At 38.0% G+C, this 25,469-nt stretch overlaps 1 protein-coding gene across 4 annotated transcripts; it reads right to left on the bottom strand.

Annotated features, from left to right (window-relative positions):
- Positions 1 to 7,733: 7,733 nt before the first annotated feature.
- COMMD2 (COMM domain containing 2) lies at positions 7,734 to 24,590 on the bottom strand. Of its 4 annotated transcripts, XM_054480243.2 has the most exons (5): positions 24,445 to 24,590; positions 24,277 to 24,354; positions 23,485 to 23,567; positions 22,751 to 22,924; positions 7,734 to 10,968 (listed from the first exon to the last, which is right to left on the bottom strand). In XM_054480243.2, exons 1-5 carry the CDS (start codon positions 24,509 to 24,511, stop codon positions 10,771 to 10,773), a joined length of 600 nt encoding a protein of 199 aa, XP_054336218.1. In that variant the 5' UTR covers positions 24,512 to 24,590; the 3' UTR covers positions 7,734 to 10,770. The 4 variants fall into 4 exon arrangements, with proteins under 4 accessions (XP_054336218.1, XP_063518405.1, XP_063518403.1 ...); XM_063662335.1 differs by lacking the exons at positions 7,734 to 10,968; positions 23,485 to 23,567; positions 24,277 to 24,354; positions 24,445 to 24,590 and adding exons at positions 14,146 to 17,028; positions 22,332 to 22,457 and having other exon boundaries at positions 22,751 to 22,886; XM_063662333.1 differs by lacking the exons at positions 7,734 to 10,968; positions 23,485 to 23,567; positions 24,277 to 24,354; positions 24,445 to 24,590 and adding exons at positions 14,146 to 17,092; positions 22,332 to 22,457 and having other exon boundaries at positions 22,751 to 22,886.
- Between the last annotated feature and the right edge of the window lie 879 nt (positions 24,591 to 25,469).

Raw genomic sequence — 25,469 nt, forward strand, 5'->3', positions numbered from 1 at the left:
TACAGCAAAATCTAATGCACCTATGATAAGGCAACGTGGAACACTATGTGCACAGAGCACGGACTCCTAACCTCCTGGAGCAAAGGAAGTTTAAGCTGAAACCAGAAGAATGCATGAGTTAACTTGGTAGATGATGGAGGAAGGTCCAGATGGCAGAAGCTTTGAGTTCAATGTCACAGAAGTGAGGGAACTAAAAGAACATAGTAGGGGAGGGGAGAATACTAGAGAAATGAGGCTGGACCTCACCAACATGGTAAAACCCCATCTCTACTAAAAATATAAAAATTAGCTGGGCGTGGTGGTGGGTGCCTGTAATCCCAGCTACTCAGGAGACTGAGACAGGAGAATTGCTTGAACTCAAGAGGCAGAGGTTGCAGTGAGCCGAGATCTTGATCGTGCCATTGCATTCCAGCCTGGGGGACAAAGCAAGATTCCATCTCAAAAAAAAAAAAAAAAAAAAAAAAAAGAAGAAGAAATGAGGCTGGAGATAAAGGCAGGAGCCAGATTATGAAAGACTTTATAGGTCATATTAGAAGTTTGGATCTTATCAAAAAGGCAATGTAAATCAACTGAAGAGTTTTCAGCATTCAAAGAATGTGATTTCTATGTTTGGAAGACAATTCTGACTCAGGGCAAGGAATGGGAATGCATTGTGGGGTATGGGGGGTTTGACAAGAGAAAATCAGGGAGACCAGTTAACTGCAGGCAGATACACTAGCTCTGGCAAGAGATAATGGTGGACCAATGAGCATGGGGGCAATGGATAGAAGTGAACTAATTCAAGACGTATTTAGGAAGGTAGATTTGATAGGACTTGGTAATTGACCAGCTGTGGTTAAGAAGCCAGAGAGAAGCCAAGAGTGACACACGTCTCTGGTTTGAGCGAGTGTTTGGATGGTGATGCCATTTCATGAATAAAAATCACTGGAAGAAGAGTAAGTTTGTAAGAGAGGATGATTTTTGTTTATTTTGAGTATGAAGTACCTGTTAGACATTAAGTGTAGACATGTGGTAGGTACATGTGTCTCAAACTCAGGAGAGCAATATGGGCTAAACACCTATAGTTGATAGTTATCAGCAAACTGATGTTAATTAAAGCCTAGGGAATAAACCAAATTACCTAGTAAAATGTGTGGAGAAAAATGGCTTAGGATAAAACTCTGGGGAACACTTACAACTAAGAGGAGCATAGAAAAGAGTCCTGCAAAAAGAGTAATAATGCAGTGCTAGAGATGTAGGATGCAAAACAGAAGAGTGACAAAAAAGAAAATAAGAAAACAAAGGATGGAGATAGGTATATTAAAATGAGGATTGAAAAATATGCATTAGATTTAGCAACATGGAAGGTCCTGGAAATGTTATCAAGATGGGTTTGGGAAGGCAGGTAAATTTTTTCAAGGAGTTACTGAAATGGAGACGAGAGAGGGTGTATGGTAACTGAACAGGGATGTGGGTCAAGAGATATTGAGATGAAATAGACTTGAAAATGCTTACTTTTTAACATAAGATATCAGGAAGATGAATAAGTAAAAGTCACAAAAGTGTCAGAAAAGAATGGGATCCAGAAATGTGAGGAATGCTTCTTCTACTGGAATGGGAAGAGGAAGAGGACTATATTAGTGCAGGGAACAGGGAGAATTGTATATTTGGTGGTCAGAAGAAGGGAGACAATTCCTGTCTGGTCACCTCTCTTTGTTCTGTAAAGAAGGGAGGGGTCATCTACCAAGAATGAGAGGGGGTGCCGGGTGGATTGGAGGTTTAAGGGGAGTGGAGAAATTTTGGAATAGCTGTTGAAAACGGGAGACAGCTGACTAGGGAAACAGTAAGACAGCCAGTGTTAAGGGTTTAATTGAGACTGATGACAATGAATGTATAAACTTGATAATCTGTGTGGTTTTGCTCATGTTCTCCTGTGGAGCTCAGTAGCCCATGCACAGAGTATATTGTATGTACTATCCACTCATCACTCTTATTTACTCATTCACTTGTTCATTAATTTAACTATTCTGTGCCAGGTACTATTCTAGGCACTGTTTCATTTGATGATTAATATTTTATCTTCTTTTTCTTTGATACAGGGTCTCACTCTGTCACCCAGGCTGGAATGCAGTGGCACAGTCACTGCTCACTGCAGTCTCAACCTCCTGGGCTCAAGAGATCCTCCACCTCAGCCTGCCAAGTAGCTGGTACTACAGGCACATGCCACCACACCTGGCTAATTTTTGATTTTTTGTAGAGATGGGGTCTCACTGTTGCCCAGGCTGGTCTCCAACTCCTGGCCTCAAACGATGCTCCTGCCTCAGCCTCCCAAAGCCCTGGGATTACGGGCATGAGCCCTCATGCCCAACTTTTCTTAAAAATCGTATTTCTACAAGCAGACCATAATACATTAATACTGAAAGAATTATAGTGAAACCACCAGATTATTGAGTTTTACAGAGATAAGAATTTATAGGTATGATAAAGTACAGAAAGCAAATAATAGGACATTAAAAGAAAAATGCTCTTTAAAGTTGTATATTTTGAATCTTGTCTCCCTAATCACACTGTGAGATCTTAACTATGAGTTTGTTGCAGCCAATGTACATGTTTATCCTAAAAAAATTGCCTAACTTGTAGATACATGACAATTTGTGGAGCTGTTTTACAAAAATTCCATTTTGTATAATAAAGTATGCAATTTTGCAAAATTAATGTAATTGTATTGTTACACTCTATAGCATTTAGGGTTAGACCCTAAGACTGTAACCTAAGCAGAGAATGATTTTTTTGGAAATGTGTTAGGTACTCTGCAGAATCAAGGGACAGACCTAAGACCTGGTCCATAAAGGACAGGAACAGGAGCAGATTCATGAGGCTATGTATCAGGCCATCAAACATCTGGCCAGGCCACTAAAATGAATTTGTGTCAACCATTCTCTTTAAGTCTGAGGGTTTCAGAGTTCCAGGAGAGATTTACAGCCTCAGTGTGGATAGCAGAGAGCATGGTCCCATGTCTGACAGTCCCATCTAACTATAGCCAGTTAGGAAGAGCATATTCCACACATGTAAATTGGGGTATAATCAAAACAGCAAAATGATCAGTAAAAATAGCACCTTCTTGATGTCCCTAGTGAAAACTGTTTCCTCTCTTATAAATGCAGAGCTCCTTATTTGTTGTAGCTCTTCATCTGCCTAACACACTCTAACTGAACTGATGATGTTTATGTACCTTTCCATTTCCTCCAGTAGCTTATAAGCTTTGGAAGGCAGTGGCTGAAGCAGCTTCATAATCTGGGGAGCAATGTCCTAAAGATCTCCCAATGTGGCTATTTCAAAATTTGTTTAGAATATTCTGAGGCATGAACTTATGGAAAAGCAAATGCCCTTTTCTCTATTCCACTACAGACAAAGAAATTTTTAATAGTTTTTACCTTTCTAATTTGAAAAACACAAGATGACTATAGGAAGACATAAATCCTCAGTTGCTTTCCTATCTTTTCTAAATCTGCCAAATGCCCACAACATCTCTCACTTTAGTAGAAAATCTATTAAGATAAAATTTAAAAGGATATACAGTTGTCCCTTGGTATCCACAGGGGATTGGTCTGAAGACTCCTGAGGATACAAAAATCTGTGGATGTTCAACTCCCTTACATAAAATGGTGTAGTACAGAAAGTCCCCAACTTTTGATTGTTCAACTTGCGATTTTTTGACTTTAGGATGGTGATACACGCATTCAATATGCTCTTTATGACGGGACCACATCTGGATAAACCCATCCTAAACAGAAAATATCGAAAGGTAAATCCATCATAAGACAAGGAGCATCGTGTTTACATATAACCTATGCACATCTTTCCCTATACTTGAAGTCATCTCTAGACTACTTGTAATACCTAATGTAAATGACATGTAAATAGTTGTTATACTAAATTTTAAATTTTTTTTGTATTATTCTTATTGTTATATTATTTTTATATTTCTGAATACCTTTATCTGTGGTTGATCGAATACATAGATGTGGACCCTGAGATATGGAGACTGACTCTAATACTGGTCCAATTTTCTTTAGAGCTGATTTTAGCTAAGTCTCTTCGATAGTTCATCTAACTTCCTAGCTGGTATAACTTTTGAATAAGGCTAAAAATAAAACACAATCCACTGGAAAATAACTCTTCTAATAACTGGCTAAGAAGAAATTGCTCTCAGACTCTTCCAACTTGTATCTGGGAGATTTTTTTTTCTTTTTCTTTTTCTTTTTAATGGAGTTTTGCTCTTGCTGCCCAGACTGGAGTGCAATGGCGCGATCTCGGCTCACTGCAATCTCCACCTCCTGGGTTCAAACAATTCTCCTGCCTCAGCTTCCTGAGTAGCTGGGATTACAGGCGCCCCCCACCATGCCCGGCTAATTTTTTGTATCTTCAGTAGGGACAGGGTTTCACTATTTGGCCAGGCTGGTCTCAAACTCCTGGCTTCAAGTGATCCACCTGCCTCGGCCTTCCTAAGTGCTGGGATTAGAAGTGTGAGCCACCATGCTGGGAAGATAATTCTAAAAAGCCACAATTATAGAAAACATGTTACTAAATCAGTTAGAAGTTCTTTTATGAACATAAAATGCACTGCAACGGATTATACTCCACAGTAAGACCAAGAATAAGCCTTGTTAAAATACTGTGAAAAGGAGTATCCATAGAATGGAATATTATTCAGTCATAAAGGGCATGAAATACTGATACATGCTAGAACATGGATGAACCTTGAAAACATTATGTTAAGTGAAAGAAGCCAGACACAAAAGGCCATATATTATATAATTCCACTTAGATGAAATATCCAGAATAGGCAAATCTACAGAAAGTAGATTAGTGGTTGCTAGAAGGGAAAATGAAGAGTGACTGCTAATAATTACAGGTTTCTTTTGGGTATGATAAAAATGTTCTGTAATCAGATAGTGGTAATGGTTGCACGATTTTGTGAACATCCTAAAGCCACTGAATTGTACATTTTGAAAGGGTAAATTTTATGTGAATTTTATCTCAATAAAAAATAAATTTTAAAAAGAAAGGGAGGAGGCTTAATGAGAGGTTTGGCATGAAAATAAATTGTTTTAAGGGCCCAAGAAAGGCATGGAATTTAGTATTTATCCCTTGGCAAAAACAAAGAGTAGATGAAACAAGCATAGAAAAGAATACCCAACAATTATATTCTTGAAAGCCTAAACATAAAAAAAGGTTTTAATTACATTGCTTATACCAGGAGATAAATAATTTTTGCCTTTTTGAAAAGTACATGGGGACTTGCTCATTTTTTCCCCCCAGATACTAAAAAAAAAAATGCCTGCAGCTTTTCTTAAGCTCTTCTTTTAGTCTATGAATTGTGCCAAGTCTCAGCTTCAAATCAAGCCATTTTATTATGGTGCAGCACTTAAACTCACTTGAGCTTTGTAAGAATTTTTTATTTATTTGGAATGAAAGAATATGGTTTTCAGACCATGCCAGGAAATCATATCCTAACCATCTATACTTGCTCCAATGAAACTCAGACTTCCCTGGATTTTCTTTTCCTCATTCTCTGAATTTTAATCTGTGTTTTTAGTCTTTGAGTTAACTGAGAAGCCTTTTCGTTCTGTGAACTAAGCACATTCCTTCAAAACCACAGGCATCCACTTCTCATTGGACTTATGACAATCACAACATTGGCACACAGGTAAAAAAATAACTTGATTTGCTTTTCCCATCACACCTCTGGTTACCTCAGGGGACCCCACTTCAATGGAAAAAGAGTAAGGATAATTTCTGTCAAAGTATTCCTCAGTATTCTATAATGATTTCACCTTTCCTCTGCACATTTCCACAGCTGTAGCCATTGAATCATGTTAGATTTCTGCCTTCCAGAAGAAGGCAGAGTTTCAAGGAAAAGCAATTCTAGCAGACGCCAGACCAGAGGAACTTCCCTTCTTCAGAATAACTCTCTCAAGAGATTCCTTTCTGCAGCCTAATGAGCTTATGGATTAAACTATTTTAGAGGATGGAATGGCCTAAGAGCATTCTAAATTCTGAGACTAGAATTTTATCCTTTGTTCAACACACAATATGGGTCACTCTAAGCACCTGCTATTTAACAAAACTGAATCTGTACCATGTAAAAAAGCCAGGAAAGGTTTCAAAATGTGCTTTGTTATCAATATAATGCCATGCATAAGTGGGTAGTTTATAGCTTAGTGTAACAGAGCAGAGTAAAAAAAATTTAAAAAGTTAAAAGGCCTCATATGGTGGTGAGATAAGGCACAAATCTTTTTTGTGTTATTTCCCTTTTTGGCTGCTGGGCAGACTCTTCTGCAACAGAGGATATGGTAACTGCAAGAGAAGAAAAAGAAAAGTGTAGTCTTTGCAACTAAAAAATGTCAACTTAGGCTCAAGCACAATAAAAAAACACAGTCTCTCACTCTGGTGGTCATATAATCAGTAATATTTCTAATGATAACACATAATTTACATTATAATTATAAAAAGAAGTTTATCTTATTAAAAAGTCACTTGGGTTTAGAATGGCAACAACTCAAGTAAAAGCCGAGTTTTAGAGTACATTAACATAGATATTTGTATTATTGATACTGCCTTTTAACCCATTAAGGACATAAAATTACTTTTTCTATATTCCCCCATTATGGTATGTCAAAACTTTTGGACTCATGGCTGTTGTGCATACTTAAGTTATAGATGGAGTTCCTGGGTAGAGAGGAGCTGTAAAAATCTAGAACAAAGAGCCATTACTACTCTGTGATCAAATCACTAAATACACATTTTAGTGCCATATAGCATTTTTTCTCATCTTTATATAATTTTTTGAAGCGGAAAAATAATCGGCTTATTCTGCTTTTATAATTCAAACATTACTTTCAAAATTTATAAAGCCTACTGAACTAACCATATTAATGGTGGAGTTAGGTTCATTTGTTCTAAGAAAAGTATTTAAGTTCGAATATAACAGTCATGATGGTTTTAAAAGTGAACATATTTAAGTTAGAGGCAATGTAGTATCATAACATTTCCACCAAAATATTTTCTACTGTTGGTGGAAGAAAGATGTGAGAGTAATCTATGATTATGGAAACTCTGGAAAAGAAGATACTTAATCAAATTCATATAAGTACAGAGAAGACTGAGTAAGTTATAGAAGGAAGACTTTAATATAGCAGCTGACAGAACTTCCTGACCATAAGGGATGTGAAAAACTTCAAAGAAATAGTTTCCATTTGAGATGAAAAACAACACAAACAATTCTCCATTTAGAAGTAATATTACCTAGAAAAGGAGAAATGGCTTAATGTCTTAAGATTCCCATGTTTCTTTCACTAACATGGAGAAAAAAATGACAGAAAAAGGAAACTCTAGAGCAGTCTATATATAAAACCCTCGGCCTGTTTACCTGAGTCCTTTGGGGACTGAGTAGTTTTGAACAGCTGAGTTTTCTGGTAAACTATGTGTTTATCATTCTAAGAATTAAGTTTGGATAAAAATATCTACTAAAAATATATTTAAATTCCCTGATCTTTTTTCTTTCCTTTAATATTTTTTCCTAAATGTTATGAAAGTTATTCAAACTTACTATAGAAATTAAAAAAGAAAAGAAACAGCCATAATTCCGCCACCCAGAAACAACCAGTTGGCATTTTTTCCCAGTTTCTTTAACAGAGTATACAGGACATAATTCAAGGCTGTGAAATAATGAGATCCTCAGTCTACAAAACTATTTCAATAATGGTAAACATTTATTGAGTTCTTTGTAAAGCTTGGTACTATGTTAAACATTCTATATACATGGTCTCATATAGTCCTTACGAGTCAATGTGGTAGGTAATCCTATATTCCTATTTTAGAGATGAACAAAAAAAAGGCTTTGAGAATTTATCAAGGACCAATAATAAACCACAAAACCTAAATTCAAATCCTTTTGTCCAACTCCAAAGACTTATCTCTTAACCTTTTCATAAGATTAAAATGCTAAAAGGGCACATACTGTTATGAATTTTAATGGCTCCTACACATGCATCCTTTATATATACGCTTCATGATTTTTCAAACCATGTCAGATTCTCATTTTTCAGTTCTCAAGATACAGCATCTTCTTATAGCATCTTCACCACCTTTCCCGTTTACTGTCTTAAATGTGCCCAATCTCGGAAACATCAATAACAAAACAAGCTTGTTGACATTTTGTGAAACATTTAAGGAGACTTCCAAGGAATGTAACATATGTAGACTTTGTGACACATATATTGGCATGTGGTCACAGCTCTGTTCTGAGATGAGATGTTACTATTTTGGCTTTGAGACATGAAGGATATGACATTTAAGTCTAAACATGCACCAGCCAGTCGTGAAAAGTCAGCATACTTATAATCCGAAAAGCTTCAATAGAAATTTAGATAGTTATAGAAGGTGCATTACTCAGATTCAAGAAACCTGGGTCATACTGGAGAGAACAGTGACTACCTCTAAAGAAAATTATGTTCATATACAAGCTACAACAAATATCAAATGTTATATAAAACAAACAATGCAGGGGAGTCCACAAGGATGTGGAATGTTTGAGCAAAAAAAGGAAGAGGCTTATTCAATGGCTTGTACTAAAAGATAAGCCCCAGATTCTAAAAGAAGGTAGGCAAACTGCTCCCAACTCACCCTGGTCTCAAAAGGTGAAGAAGGCAGAACATCGCAGAAGGAATAATGGAGTACAGTGAAAGGAGGCCAAGGCAGGTTGATAAAAATTAAAAAAGGATTAGCACATGCTTTCTTGTTTTAATTGGGGTAAGAACAGTGGACAAAGAGTTGAAGATAGGTTGTTCTGAGGAGACAAAGGGCTATTGTTTCAGTCTTGGCTGGGGTCAGCCATGTTTATCTTCCATCAAATGTGGACAAATAAAAATCCTTACAGAGGTATTTTTTATCATATAAGTTTTGCAGGCATGTTGCTTTTAAACCCAATGACATATGCTACTATTTCATGTAATAAAGTTTCTTTTTGTTTGTAAGGTTGTATATGAGAGCTTCATTAATCAAGTTGCCACTATAATTAAAAATTATTTCTGATTATAGTTTGCTGACATCTAATAATATAGTTGTTTTACAACGGCAGAATATATACCTATAGGAAAAGGGTGGCCCAGATGCCTGCAGGGACCAATGGGTAGCCATCTCAAGTATGCTTTTCTCCCACTGGCCTATTCCCTGCTAGGCTCTCTCTTCTCTAAAGAGATTGCAACATGGTATCACTCTGATATGAAAATCCCTAATTCTTAGGAAGCAAAGTATTGACAAAGTCTAGAGTGCAGTTTAGAGTTTGATTGCTTCTACAGCCCTTTCTAGATTATTCCATGAAGACTCTCAGGATAAGGTCTTGAATACATAGTTAAGACTGAACCCTCATTTCCACCCTTCCATACAATTCTTCTCCCTAAGCCGACCTCTGTATCTCTGCACTCTCAGGCTGACCTGACAAATCAGCACCTGAGTTTTTCAGGCCAAAAGCTTTTGGTTCCCTACTAAAAAATAAAACATAAATCAAGTTTGTAAGGGAGAAGGGACAGTTGTAATAATGTAATAAACATGGCCTTCCTTCCCTCATCATAGTTTATTCAAATTATAAAAAGTGACTACAATTTGTATCCAGGACAATCAAGAATTGATTATATTTCTCTGCATCCATTATTTGTAAATGTAAATGACAGAGTGTCTCCTAGATGCTTTGCGTATGGTGGAAGAATTAGTCCTTGATAAAATACAATATATGACCACACAAATTTGAGTACTATTTAAGCCAATTAATTAACCATGATCACTCAAACTTAGGCAATATGATAAATACTTATCTTCACATACAAAGAAAAATGAATAAACTGCCTATAACAATATAGCATTAAAAATCCTATTGATGTACAATATTCTGTGGCTATTAACATTGTGGGGTGTTTTTAAAAGTCAAAAATACTGAACTGTTTAGAAAATTCTGCATAGTAATAGTACTACATTGTGAATTTTATTTTCAAATTTGATTAATAAAGAGGAAAATAAAGTTAAGCAGTCAAAAGAAGTAGCAAAAACAAGACAGTCATTCATATATACAGAACATACAGATTCATTTCTAGTTGATTCAATCCTATTTATATATTTAAAATACAAAATAATGGCCATCTGGCTAGTTCCACTGGTAGAGCATGAGACTCTTAAAATACAAAATACATCTTAATGTGTCAAGAAGACCACAGTTAGCACCAGGAAAGGAACTTTACTTTAGCTTCTGATTACTTTTTTATTTTTATTTTTACTTTATTATTATTATTATTTTTGAGATGGAGTCTCGCTCTGTCACCCAGGCTGAAGTGCAGTGGCACAATCTCAGCTCACTGCAACCTCCACCTCCCAGGTTCAAGCGATTCTCCTGCCTCAGCCTCCCGAGTAGCTGGGACTCTGACAGACGCGTGCCACCACACCTAGCTAATTTTTTATGTTTTTAGTAGAGACGGGGTTTCACCATGTTAGCCAGGAAGGTCTCAATCTCCTGACCTCATGATTTGCCCACCTCGGCCTCCCAAAGTGCTGGGATTACTGGCATGAGCCACTGCGCCCAGCTTAGCTTCTGATTATGACCTCAGTATCTTGGAATAGATACTGAGGAATACTATGTATTTATCATCATGAATTAATAAAAAATTAATTTTGAAAAGTAATTGCTGTATATCATCAATTCATAAGTGATTCAAATGAATTAAAACCTTAAAATTGGTACTACTTGATGTTGCGAACAACTCTCCTACAATGGTTTGTCTTCATCTCTTCCAATGCTTGTTCCAGTTGTTGAACCAAATGGAGCAGGGTGGCTGGGTCTGTCTGTAGAATTTTGGTGTTGTGATCTCCATTTTGATTAAGGTGTAGCTTTATAGTCACTGCTGGTTTAATCTGTTGCCTGAGACTTCTACTTGCAAGCTTGATTTTAAATGAAATAAGAGCACAGTAACTATTTAATAACCATGCTGAATACATAATATTTATAATTATCTTAAACCATACACAAAAATTAAGTTTCAGATGAATTACAGACTTCAAAATGAAAAGTAAACTTTAAAACCTTTGAAAAGAAAATAATGAGAATATATACACAATTTTATGGTATAGAAGATTTCTTAAACATGATATAAAAGGCTCAAATCATAAAGACAAAACTGGTAAATTTAACTACATTAGAACTCAATTTTCTTCAAAGGATACCTAAAGATGGTGAAAAAACAAGTCATAAACCGAGAGAAGGGATTTTGCAACAGACATATAACCAAAAAAAGATTACTATACAGAATGTGTGAACTCCTCTGACTTAATAAGAAAAAACCTCAAAACCCAAGATAGAAATATACAGAAGGTCTAAATAAGCATTTTATAGAAGACAAATGAATATAGAAAAATATGTTCAACTTTATTAAACATCAGGATAATAGCTAGTAAAACTACATGAAATACCATTTTACAAATATCAGACTAGCAAAAATTAAAAACCTGTTCATACCAAGCATTGCAAGTGGCAGTAATGGGAACTCTCACTCACTCCTGGTAAGGGATGAGAAAATCACTTTGGAAAACAATGTGCATTACCAGCAACTCCACCCCTAGACATATACCTTAACCTTTTACATATATACATTTATTCATGATAGTATGTTTCCAACAACCAAAAATTAGAAATACCTCAAATATTCATTAACAACAGAATAGATAAACCAAGAATAATCACACAATGAATTGCTTACTAAATGGCAGAGAAAAGAAATGAACTACAGCAACATGGGTTATCATAGAAGAAATGAAAATGTTGAAAAAAAGCAAGTCACAGAATATGTTCAAGTTTAAAAAATACACAGTTTGGTGACAAAATTTATGTTTAAAAAAAACTATAAAGAAAAGATTAGGGGCTGGGCACAGTGGCTCACGCCTGTAATCTCAGCACTTTGGGCGGCTGAGGTGGGTGGATCACAAGGTCAGGAGTTTGAGACCAGCCTGGCTAACATAGTGAAACCCTGTCTCTACTAAAAATACAAAAATTAGCTGGGCATGGTGGCACGCGTCTGTAGTCCCAGCTACTTGGCAGGCTGAGGCAGGAGAATTGCTTGAACCTGGGAGGCAGAGGTTGTGGTGAGCCGAGATCGTGCCATTGCACTCCAGCCTGGGCAACAGAGTGAGACTCTGTCTCAAAAAAAAAAAAAAAGGAGAAAAAGAAAAGATTGACAGAAAATTCAGGACAACGGTTTCCTTCAGGTGGCTGGGAGATGGTTACAACTGGGTACAGGTTCTTCAAAAGTACTGTGTTAAGCTTGATGGTGGGTGTACTGGTATTTATCATTATTCTTTAAACTGGGTATCTATAACCTTTCATTTGTATAATACATTCCAAAATTTAAAAAATAAGTAATAATGACATATTTTTAAAAGGAGAAAACACAAAACTATAAACAATGACCAACTTCAAGGTCCTTTCAATCTTTAGATTCTCCATTAAAAGGAACCAGGACTATCCAAAGCAACAGCTGACTTGAAGTCTAGGAGAGAAACTGTACAAGATGAGCCTGAAACATCTTGTTACAGGAGAAAGCAAAAAAGTTATCAAAAATAGTGGAGTCATGTCAAGAAGACTAGCCAACTTGAAGGGATTTTCAAGTGAGTAACAAATCTAAACCTGAGATTTCAGGATTAATTTAATTCTGTAAAATAGAATATTCTGACTAATAACTTCTTCCAAATAATTATAGGTAACCTGGGCCTCCAAAAGAACCCAAGATACTGATCCAAGGCTGAAATTTAATGTCCCCAACTAATTTGCAAACAATAAGTCAATCCCTTTGGGTGAGCTGGTCCCCAAACATAAAATAGGTACTTGCAGGCTAAAGTACCAGTTTAAGTTCATCTCTGTAGTACAAATAATTATAGATGATACATATGCAAATTATATATATGATAATTGAAAACAGTACTTATTTATTCAATTATGCTCTGTTTATATTTGTTTTTCCTCTACACTGACAGAGAGGGACTGCACTGACAGACAGGGACTGAATGTATTTGCTGTGTAATTAAGCCATGACTTTTTTGTTTAAAGACTTAAAGCCACTACCCTCCAATTTTTAGACAACATATCTAAATTAAATACCTATACAAATATCTATACTATTCTTTAACAGTTCTAGAAAAGAGATTACATAACATCCCTAACAAACATCTAGTAAGACATTTTTCTCAGAAAGAAGTTGAATGACAGTACTACAGGACAAAGAACAGTAGCCCACAAAGTTCTTGATATGGACTTGTTTTTTATTGGGGATGAGATTCTGTCCTTCTCCCTGTAAATATAACAACAATAAAAGCAACTTTAAAATAAAATGTCTTATGTCAATGCAAATTAGAAAAAAAAAAAGAAAAAAATGTTTACTCTGCAGGGCCATATCTCAAGGCACTGAAAAGGGTATTCTGGCAAAAAACATCAAGTAGGAAACAGGATACATAAGTTATGTTTCATGTAGCTACAGTTCCTAAAAGAATTCAGTTCTCTATTTAGCCTCAGAGCAAACAATATGTGGGCAAGACAGGAAAAGAATGCTTTGAAGTAGTTGTAAATGGACCAGTCCTAAAAGGAACATCCTCCTGCATCAGTCTGATGGTGGTACATTCAGTTACTAATGCTATTAACAAGGACATCAATTGTGTTGGCAATTTATTAAGTCTGGGGAAATGTTCCTACTAGACACTAAGCTGTGATGATTAATTTGATTCTCATAAACAACTGCATAATAATTAGGTGGTAATTGTCCATCACTACCAGTCTCCATGAGACAAGTCAGTTACTTAAACATGAAAGGCGCCGTATGTAGTTACAAGTTTCCTAGCCATTTAGCTAGTCTTATCTGATATGCCTTTCTCTATGAGCAGAAGAATCCACCCCAGTTAAAATCCTATGCAATGGTTTCAACAAATAAGCTGAGGAACTCAATGAGCTCTGAGTAGCTTTTTTAGCCCTTAAATGCACTTCTCCATAAGTAGCAACATTCATTCAGTATACCCTCAACCTTAAACTCTACTAGTCCTAGCAATAGCACAGTGATTCAAACTCACTTCAGTGGGTAAATGAGCTCTTCTGAGTTTATTTTATTTTTTTTTAATTTATTTTTTATTATTATTATTATTATTATTATACTTTACGTTTTATGGTACATGTGTGCAATGTGCAGGTAAGTTACATATGTATACATGTGCCATGCTGGTGCGCTGCACCCACTAACTCGTCATCTAGCATTAGGTATATCTCCCAATGCTATCCCTCCCCCCTTCCCCCACCCCACAACAGTCCCCGAAGTGTGATGTTCCCCTTCCTGTGTCCATGTGTTCTCATTGTTCAATTCCCACCTATGAGTGAGAATACGTGGTGTTTGGTTTTTTGTTCTTGCAATAGTTTACTGAGAATGATGATTTCCAATTTCATCCATGTCCCTACAAAGGACGTGAACTCATCATTTTTTATGGCTGCATAGTATTCCATGGTGTATATGTGCCACATTTTCTGAATCCAGTCTATCATTGTTGGACATTTGGGTTGGTTCCAAGTCTTTGCTATTGTGAATAATGCTGCAATAAACATACGTGTGCATGTGTCTTTATAGCAGCATGATTTCTAGTCCTTTGGGTATATACCCAGTAATGGGATGGCTGGGTCGAATGGAATTTCTAGTTCTAGATCCCTGAGGAATCGCCACACTGACTTCCAGAAGGGTTGAACTAGTTTACAGTCCCACCAACAGTGTAAAAGTGTTCCTATTTCTCCACATCCTCTCCAGCACCTGTTGTTTCCTGACTTTTTAATGATTGCCATTCTAACTGGTGTGAGATGGTATCTCATTGTGGTTTTGATTTGCATTTCTCTGATGGCCAGTGATGGTGAGCATTTTTTCATGTGTTTTTTGGCTGCATAAATGTCTTCTTTTGACAAGTGTCTGTTCATGTCCTTCACCCACTTTTTGATGGGGTTGTTTGTTTTTTTCTTGTAAATTTGTTGGAGTTCATTGTAGATTCTGGAAATTAGCCCTTTGTCAGATGAGCAGGTTGTGAAAATTTTCTCCCATTTTGTAGGTTGCCTGTTCACTCTGATGGTAGTTTCTTTTGCTGTGCAGAAGCTCTTTAGTTTAATTAGATCCCATTTGTCAATTTTGGCTTTTGTTGCCATTGCTTTTGGTGTTTTAGACATGAAGTCCTTGCCCATGCCTCTGTCCTGAATGGTAATGCCTAGGTTTTCTTCTAGGGTTTTTATGGTTTTAGGTCTAACATTTAAGTCTTTAATCCATCTTGAATTGATTTTTGTATAAGGTGTAAGGAAGGGATCCGGTTTCAGCTTTCTACATATGGCTAGCCAGTTTTCCCAGCACCATTTATTAAATAGGGAATCCTTTCCCCATTTCTTGTTTTTCTCAGGTTTGTCAAAGATCAGATAGTTGTAGATATGTGGCATTATTTCTGACGGCTCTGTTCTGTTCCATTGATCTATATCTCTGTTTTGGTACCAGTACCATGCTGTTTTGGTTACTGTAGCCTTGTAGTATAGTTTGAAGTCAGGTAGTGTGATGCCTCCAGCTTTGTTCTTTTGGCTTAGGATTGACTTGGCGATGCGGGCTCTTTTTTGGTTCCATATGAACTTTAAAGTAGTTTTTTCCAATTCTGTGAAGAAAGTCATTGGTAGCTTGATGGGGATGGCATTGAATCTGTAAATTCCCTTGGGAAGGATGGCCATTTTCACGATATTGATTCTTCCTACCCATGAGCATGGAATGTTCTTCCATTTGTTTGTATCCTCTTTTATTTCCTTGAGCAGTGGTTTGTAGTTCTCCTTGAAGAGGTCCTTCACATCCCTTGTAAGTTGGATTCCTAGGTATTTTATTCTCTTTGAAGCAATTGTGAATGGGAGTTCACTCATGATTTGGCTCTCTGTTTGTCTGTTATTGATGTATAAGAATGCTTGTGATTTTTGTACATTGATTTTGTATCCTGAGACTTTGCTGAAGTTGCTTATCAGCTTAAGGAGATTTTGGGCTGAGACAATGGGGTTTTCTAGATATACAATCATGTCATCTGCAAACAGGGACAATTTGACTTCCTCTTTTCCTAATTGAATACCCTTTATTTCCTTCTCCTGCCTAACTGCCCTGGCCAGAACTTCCAACACTATGTTGAATAGAAGTGGTGAGAGAGGGCATCCCTGTCTTGGGCCAGTTTTCAAAGGGAGTGCTTCCAGTTTTTCCCCATTCACTATGATATTGGCTGTGGGTTTGTCATAGATAGCTCTTATTATTTTGAGATACGTCCCATCAATACCTAATTTATTGAGAGTTTTTAGCATGAAGGGTTGTTGAATTTTGTCAAAGGCCTTTTCTGCATCTATTGAGATAATCATGTGGTTTTTGTCTTTGGTTCTGTTTATATGCTGGATTACATTTATTGATTTGCATATATTGAACCAGCCTTGCGTCCCAGGGATGAAGCCCACTTGATCATGGTGGATAAGCTTTTTGATGTGCTGCTGGATTCTGTTTGCCAGTATTTTATTGAGGATTTTTGCATCAATGTTCATCAGGGCTATTGGTCTAAAATTCTCTTTTTTGGTTGTGTCTCTGCCAGGCTTTGGTATCAGGATGATGCTGGCCTCATAAAATGAGTTAGGGAGGATTCCCTCTTTTTCTATTGATTGGAATAGTTTCAGAAGGAATGGTACCAGCTCCTCCTTGTACCTCTGGTAGAATTCGGCTATGAACCCATCTGGTCCTGGACTTTTTTTGGTTGGTAAGCTATTGATTATTGCCACAATTTCAGCTCCTGTTATTGGTCTATTCAGAGATTCAACTTCTTCCTGGTTTAGTCTTGGGAGGGTGTATGTGTCCAGGAATTTATCCATTTCTTCTAGATTTTCTAGTTTATTTGCGTAGAGGTGTTTGTAATATTCTCTGATGGTAGTTTGTATTTCTGCAGGATCGGTGGTGATATCTTCTTAATTTTAACTTTCAAAAATGTCTTCATAATGGACAAACTCAAAGCAAATCAATAAGCCAAAAAAAGAACTGTTAAAGCCTACTGGACCCCAAAAGTCAGGGGACATTCACACACAAGAGAGACGTAAAGATCTACAAGACAAATTACTGCTGAGCCACATACATGACCATCCCCACATCTCCACCGGGTTATTATTAAAGGACCTAAGTATAAAGACTTGTCCACAGTCATTTCCCCCACGAACCCTACAAGACTTGCTGCTTATGATGTCCCCCACAGCATGAACTGTGTTTTGTTCTTTGCTGTATCTACAGCACCTGGCACATGTTAGGGGTACAAGAAATATCTGACAAATAATTTAAGAAGTCACTTAACTCCCCCTGCCACCCACTCTTTCTATTCAGCACTGATGCCTATTATATGCCAGGTATTGTGCTGGGCACATGGTAATGAACAAGACACAATACTTGCCCTCCTGGAGCCTACAGTCTGGTTTATACCATATCTTGTGTTCATGCCTATTAAAGCACTCATCACACTTGATTATAATTGCTGATTTCTAATTAAATTTTATTTTTTGGTCTCCCTCTTACTGTAAGACTGTGAGGACTTAAAGGCAAGCACTGCTATGTCCACAAGGCCTAGCATGCACTAGACATTCAATAAATGGTTTGATAACTGAATAGATACAGAAACAAGGATGGATTAATGGGACATAAGAAATTATCTTTTTTATTGTTTATCTGCATGTACCTGAAGATGCTCATGACAATGGAATATTCTCTCTCTATGCCAGCCACTCTATCCCAAACGTAAAATTTGAAGATATAGTAAGACAGGTACATCTTTCTTCTGTCCAAATCCTAAGCCTTTTGTCTTAACTCTTACTCTCCTGATGATCCCTTTATTCTTAAATGTTGCTCTTACTTTCAGTGACATTGTGTTGTGTTAGTGGTTGTTTTTCCTAAAACCACTCTTACTCTAATGGCTTTTATTTCTATTAGCCATGACCAACCAATGAGATTCAGTTCAGATGTCAGAGAAATCATTCTCATTTGTGATTTGAACTAATCTGGCATCCAAGTGTTAGGCCCACATCCTCACCTACTGTAGAGATTACAACTTAAATAAGCTGTCATCACCTTAAATTCAATCTATCTTGAACTGATTAATGCCATGAGGGAGTGTGGCTCTAGTGCTACCTGAACTTCTAATTTTTCAAAAGTTGCTAAAAATTATAATTTTGGTGTGAAATTTCCTACTTTTTTTTTTTTTCCAAACCATAGAAGGGAAGTGGTCAGACTGTGGATACCTTTTTAAGAAACTGACTTGCAGATGGACTAGATGAAGGGCAAGGAGAGGAGTCAAGGAAGAGCCCAAGTATTTTTGGCCTGTGTGATTCAAAGAATGTACGTACCATCTGAGATGGGAGAGGCTATGGTAGGAGTAGTTTCAGTAGGGAGGGGGTGTATTAGTCCTTTGTCACACTGCTATGAAGAAATAACCGAGACTGGGTAATTTATAAAGAAAAGGCCGGGTGCGGTGGCTCACGCCTGTAATCCCAGCACTTTGGGAGGTCAAGGCGGGAAGATTACAAGGTCAGGAGATCGAGACCATTCTGGCTAACAGGGTGAAACCCTGTCTTTACTAAAAATACAAAAAAAATATATTAGCTGGGTGTGCTGGCACACGCCTGTAATCCCAGCTACTTGGGAGGCTGAGGCAGAAAAATGGCGTGAACCTGGGAGGTGGAGCTTGCAGTGAGCCGAGATTGCACCACTGCACTCCAGCCTGGCTACACAGCGAGACTCTGTCTCAAAACATAAAGAAAGAAAAGAAGTTTAATTGACTCACAGTTCCACATGGCTGGGGAGGCTTCAGGAAACTTACAATCATGACAGAAGGCACCTCTTCACAGGGCAGCAGGAGAGAGAACGAATGCCAGATGAAGGAGGAAGCACCTTATAAAACTATCAGATCTTGTGAGAACTCATTATCACAAGAACAGTATGGGAAAAACTGCTCCTATGACTCAATTATCTCCACCTGGTCCCACCCTTGACATGTAGGGATTATTACAATTCAAGATGAGATTTGGGTGGGGACATAGAACCAAACCATATCAGTGGGTAAGAAAGGTGGGATTCAGTTTGGAACATATTGCATTTGAATGCTTATCAAATTACCAAAGTGGAGATGTCAAATAGGCTTCCACCGTATGATTCTGAAGTTTAGAGGACAGTTCTAGGCTAAAGATATAAATTTGGGAATCCCAAGAATATGAGGATTATTTAAGACTTCAAATTGGATGAAACCAGCTTGAGAATGTAAGTGGAAAAGCTATGAAGACTCAGAACTGACCTTTGGGGCATCCCAATGTTTAAAGAGCAATGAGATAGAATCAGCAAAGGAGATTGAGAAAGAGGAGCCTGTGAAGTTGAATGAGAATCACAGGAAGTTATTTCCCAGAAGGCAACTAAACAATTTCAAGTAGGAAGGTGTGACTGTGACAAATGCTGTTAATAAACAGAATGGCATAAAAACTAAAAAGCCATGACCTTGAGTAAGTTATGAGAGTAGAGTGAAGATTATAAAGTCTGATTAGGAAGAGTTTAAGAGATGACGGGAAGACAGAATATACAAACAGAGAGACAGCTCTTTCAAGAAGTCTTAGTATAGGCTGGGCGTGGTGGCTTATGCCTGTAATCCCAGCACTTGGGGAGGCTGAGGCAGATGGATCACTTCAGGTCAGGAGTTCGAGACCAGCCTGGCCAATGTGGTGAAACCCTGTCTCTACTAAAAATACAAAAATTAGCCAGGCATGGTGGCACATGCCTGGAATCCCACTGTAATCCCAACTACTCAGGAGGCTGAGGCAGGATCACTTGAACCCGGGAGGTGGAGCTTGCAGTGAGCTGACATTGCGCCACTGCACTCCAGTCTGGGCGACTGAGCAAGACTCTGTCTCAAAAAAAAAAAAAAAAAAAAAAAAAAAAGTCTTAGTATAGAGAGGAGCAAAATAATGGAGCAGCAGTAGAAGGAGTACATGGAGTCAAGACTGGGTTTCTGACTGTGTGCAGAAGGGAAGGATTCAGTAGAGGCAAACAAAGTATGATGCAGGTAAGAGACGGAATAATTGCTAGAACTATGTCCTCATGGGGGGAAATGGGGATGGATTGAGGTATACAAGGGAAAAGGCTGCCTGTAGATAAGAGCATGGGCACTTCATCAAGAGGAACAGGAGAGAAGACAAGTGGAGCAAGTGGGTCCTCATACAGGCTGAAAGATGTGGTGACAGGTGCATGTGGGAGTTCTTTCTGATTGCTTCTCTTTTCTTAGCCAAGCTGGAAGCAAGGTCAACACCTAAGCATGTGGAGCATAGAGGAGATGTCGAGGCTTTGAAGAAAGAGAATATATAAGACATGCGTGGTCCCTGCTATCCCAGTGTTTACAGTTTAGTAAAACAAAAAACAAAAAACCAAAAAACCAGCTACACATAAGTGAGATGACTTGCCAAAAGAGGAAGCACAGGTGCCATGAAAAGAAAACACAAATGCCACCAAAATTTAACTGTGTCTAGTGACAGGTGGCGTTTCTCCCAAAGGGAGACGTCATTTAGAGCACAGATCAGCAAACCCTTTCTATAAAGAACCAGATCATATTTTAGGCTTTACAGACCATACAGTTTCTGTATGAGGTACAACTACTCAACTCTGCCCTTGTACTTTGAAAGCAGCCATAAATAATACATAACAAAGGAGCGTGACTGTGTCCCAATAAAACTTTATTTATGGAAATAGGTAGCAAGCCAGATTTGGCCCACAGGCCATAGTTTGTTGAGCCCTGATTTAAACGGAGACTTACAAGGATAAGAAAGAGTAGAGGCAAGAGGTAGCAGCAAAGCAGAAAACGCATTTCACATAGAGGAAAAATAATGTGTAAAGTCCTGATGCTCTTCATATTTTGAATTCCCACTTTCATTCTCTGCCCAAGGGTGCTAGACTAACTTTCCTACATGATTGTTTTTTAATGTTACTGTCTCTCTTTTTTTTTTTTTTGAAACGAAGTCTCCCTCTGTTGCCCAGGCTGGAGTGCAGTGGCACAATCTTGGCTCACGGTAACGTCGACCTCCCGGGTTCAAGCGATACTCCTGCCTCAGCCTCCCAAGTAGCTGGGACTACAGGCATGTGCCACCATGCCCGGCTAATTTTTATATTTTTGGTAGAGACAGGTTGGCCAGGCTGGTCTCGAACTCCTGACCTCAAGCTATCCACCCACCTTGGCCTCTCAAAGTGCTGAGCCACCGTGCATGGCCTTAATGTTACTCCCTTATCCAAATATCTACAAGGGCTTCCTATTATCTGCTATTTCAGGTCTAAACCCCTCTAACCAAATTTCTATAACCTATCTGGACATTACCTCCATTTGAATCAGTAGAAGCAACTACAACAGTGGTTTCTAAACTGTATTGCACATTAGAATTACCTGGGTGAAAAGAAGCTTCAAAAAATCCTGATGCTCAGGCCGAACTCTATACCACTAAATCAGAATCTCTGGGTATAACACACAAACATCAGAATTTCTGTAAAGCTCCCCAGGTTATTCCAACATGAAGTCAAATTTGAGAACAAGTGCACTATAATACATATTCGTATGCTCATTTCCATATCCATGTGGGCTTTTACAACATATTCTGCCTTCTCTACTAAGAATATTTACCCTAATTTTCTCTATTCATTCATCCTTCTGAAATTTCATTTCCTTTTGCTGGAAGCTTTCTTGGATCATGCCAGCACATACACACAACTACACGTGTTGTTGTTGTTGTTGTTGTTTTAAACAGTTGTCATCTTCATTTATATAATTATATTCTTTATTCCCCATCAAGAACCTTATTTTATAACTACCTTTAATTACTAGTTATTTTGAGAATGCCTAATATCCCTAACCAAGGTGATATGATCTTTTCCAGCTGAGAAAGTATCTTACACTTCTTTTTTGTCTCAAAGCATTTAGCACAGCTCTAATCAGCAAATAGACGGCATTCAATGCACATCTACTAACTCATCTCTCTCTGCTTAATAAAGGACTATAAGCAATGGTCTGAATCCACCCTTTTGTTTATGTGACTTTAAAATCAACTGAAAGATGAATCTCACAAAAATAATATTGTGAGAGAAGCCAAGTACAAAAGAATATATATTGAGTCATTCCATATATACAAAGTTAAAAGACAGGTAAATGTAATTTGTGTTAGAAGTCAGGATGCTGGTTACCTTTGGAAAGGAGGGAAGGGGCAGTAATTAGGAGGCAAGGAGGATGCTTCTGGTGTGTGAGTCACAGTTAAATGCACCATGTGATAATTCATTGAGCGGTACATCAACCTGTGCACTTTTCTACATCTGTTAAATTTAAACAGAAAAGTTTTTAAATATCTAGGCACCAACCTAAAAAATCTACATAACCATCTCCTTTTCCAAAATAACCAATTTCTTACAAACTTTGCAAATTAAACTGATTTGAACACTGAAAATAAAAGAAAATGAACTATTTGTGAAATGGCTTAAAAATGAACGTTAAAAAAACAAAGTTTCAAACCAGATCTTAGTTAAGGTGGTAAAAAACACAATAAACAGGACACAAACCTAAAATAATTCTTATATTCTATGTTAAGTTAATTTTAAAAATGCTATACCTGTACATCTAGTCGCCATTCAAGGTTATGATAGCTGGGAAGGCTTGGTGCCAATTCACTCAGAATCGTTCTGATCTCTTTTCTGTTGTCCAGATAAAGCTGAAGCAACAATTTGTTTAATTCTTCAGAGAATCCCAGAACAAAAACAGAGTCTTGGAAATCCAGTTCAGAAATCTAAGTGAATTGAGTTTAAAAGAACATCAAAATTTATCTTTGTCTAGCTAAAATACTTGAAATACACAAAAGAATATGATATCCTCTAATTTATTCTGTCTAGTAAAAGAAACAGCATTCCTTAAAGATAACCACTGCCCACCATTCCAAAATCTGAGTTACCGATACATAAAAGTACTTTACTAAAGTATAAAATGGAAAGAATTGTTAAGATGCCCAGTTTCCCTTCCTATCCTTCATCAAGCCAGATACTGCTAATATGCACAAAATATTAATACAGTCTCCCTCCTCTTATGTATCCTCTTAGGATACATACATGGTTTAACAACATGCAGAATCAGAGGTACTTCTATACCAGCTATTTATACTAGCAAGAGGTATTCATATCAGCAGATGATGTTATATGATTTTTATTTTTTAGGTATGTCTTCAAAAAATCAATCATAAACCATTAACAACATTATTAAAACACACAGGTACCTGCCAGGACTATGATGTAGAGTACACTAGACCGTTCTTAAGAATCCAGGCAATACAAAACAGTCCAGAAAAACCCTTACCATGAGCTTTGAGCTCTCAGTGAGGAGATACGTTAATCCTTCCACACCATGCTGGACAGTGTCACTACTCACATTGAGTTTTCCTGAGAAAGAAAAGTGAAAACGAGCAAATAAATTACTACTGTGGTATTTATCTTGTTCATATTTGTATTTAAAAATAAACACTATTCATTATTACATGTTTTCAAACACTGCATGAAAAATAGTAAGTTGGCCAGAGGCTCATGCTCCTCATTCCACTCCCAGCCAAATAAATGCCTTTGGTATTTCCCACCACGTAACCTCAACAAAACGCAGAACTGTGGAGACTAGTATCAGGTGCGTAGCCCTTCTCTTGAATGCGTAGCTCCTTCAAGTCTAGCAGAAGAAGAACTCGACAGGGATTGACTTAATCCCAGAGACTGCCTCTTACCCAGGGGGAAAACAACACTTTTTTTTAGCAAAAGCGGATATCTGAACAACTAATAGTGATAACCAAATACTTGCAATTTACAGTTGACCCAGCTATTCCACAGACTGGTATATTTATACAAAATACTTTTCAGTATTTCTGAAAGTAAGGTAGTATTATGTACATTTTGAAAAACTGATTTAATAGAAGTTTTAACAATCTCACAGCTACTTAAGGGACGGGCAGGATTTGCACCCTTACTGAAGAGCTCTGCTGGTTTTATTCTACTACAATCGGAACAAGACCCTAGGAGTCGCAATAATCCCTTTCTCTGCCGGGAGACAGGGAATGGCTCGCAACCGCCCTAGAAGCCTGCGGAGCCGTCCCCTTTCTGTTCTTACTGGCGGCGCCTTCGTAGATTTTTGGGTTTGCGCCGCGTCTCAGGAATTCCACAGCAATCCGCCCAAACTCGGCGACCACTGCAATGAAAGTCAGAAGGCTGTTGAGTGCCAGGCGCTGCCTTTGACCTCCTCCCCAGCCCACAGAACACCGCCCCCACGCCCGCTGACCCGAGCTGTCCACTTGAGGCAGGAAGGCCAGGTGTTCCTTATGCTCCTCGGACAATTCCAGCAGCATCTTCACTGTCCTACGGTTTCACCCGGCAGCGCCGACCCCGCCTTCGCCACTTCCGGCGCCCGTGTCCGGGCGCCTAGAGGCTCCGGCGTCGCAGCGTCCGGAGCTTTGGGTTCCGGCCTACGAACTAACGTCTTACACTCGGATGTTCCCTGCATCGCAGGCTGAGGTCAGAACATTCTTCCTTTTGTAAATCATCCCGCAGAGATGTAGTGAGCGCCTGCTAAGTGCAAGGTGCTAGGCTCTATGGGAGATGAAAAGGTGTTTCAAATCCGACACGCCTCATCGTGGAGCATACATTAATAATATCAATAGTTCACATTTGTTAAGCACTAACCGTGTCAGGAAGTGTTCTTACATTTATTAAATACATTTGGAGTTCAGAAGAACCCTATGAGGTAGGTTCCATTGTAATTTCCATTAGAGATAAGGAAACTGATAGACAAGTCCAGCAACTGACACTTTTATAAAGCTAATAGTTTCCACAGAGCTTCTGTGTATGTTATCTTAAATGTATCTCAGTTAATATCCTCAACAAACATGGCTTTGTTTTTACAGATAAGACACAAAGCTCCAGAGATTATGTGACAAAGCCTGTGACAGAGCTAGATGGAGAGGGTTGGATCCCTCACTTACCTGCTGCAAAGCCCATCCTTCTACGTAACAGCCTGAAAGCTGAAAGCTTGTGACAAGTTTTATGAGTGATTATAAATTAGGATAAAGATAATGATGACAATGACTGATGTTTACAGGATTCAGAGCAATGTTTTTGTTTGTTTGTCTCGCTCTGTCGCCCAGGCTGGAGTGCAGTGGCACAATCTCGGCTCACTGCAACCTCTGCCTCCCGGGTTCAAGCGATTCTCCTGCCTCAGTCTCCCGAGTAGCTGGTATTACAGGTGCCCACCACCATGCCTGGCTAATGTTTGTATTTTTAGTAGAGACGGGTTTTCACCATGTTGGC

This window comes from Pongo pygmaeus, chromosome 2 (genome assembly GCF_028885625.2).
Source record: "Pongo pygmaeus isolate AG05252 chromosome 2, NHGRI_mPonPyg2-v2.0_pri, whole genome shotgun sequence".
NCBI classification, from domain to species: Eukaryota; Metazoa; Chordata; class Mammalia; order Primates; family Hominidae; genus Pongo; species Pongo pygmaeus.

Excerpts from the sequence above, each read along its gene's own strand:
- COMMD2 (XM_063662335.1), bottom strand. The coding sequence starts at position 16,960 with ATGGATAAATTCCTGGACACATACACCCTCCCAAGACTAAACCAGGAA.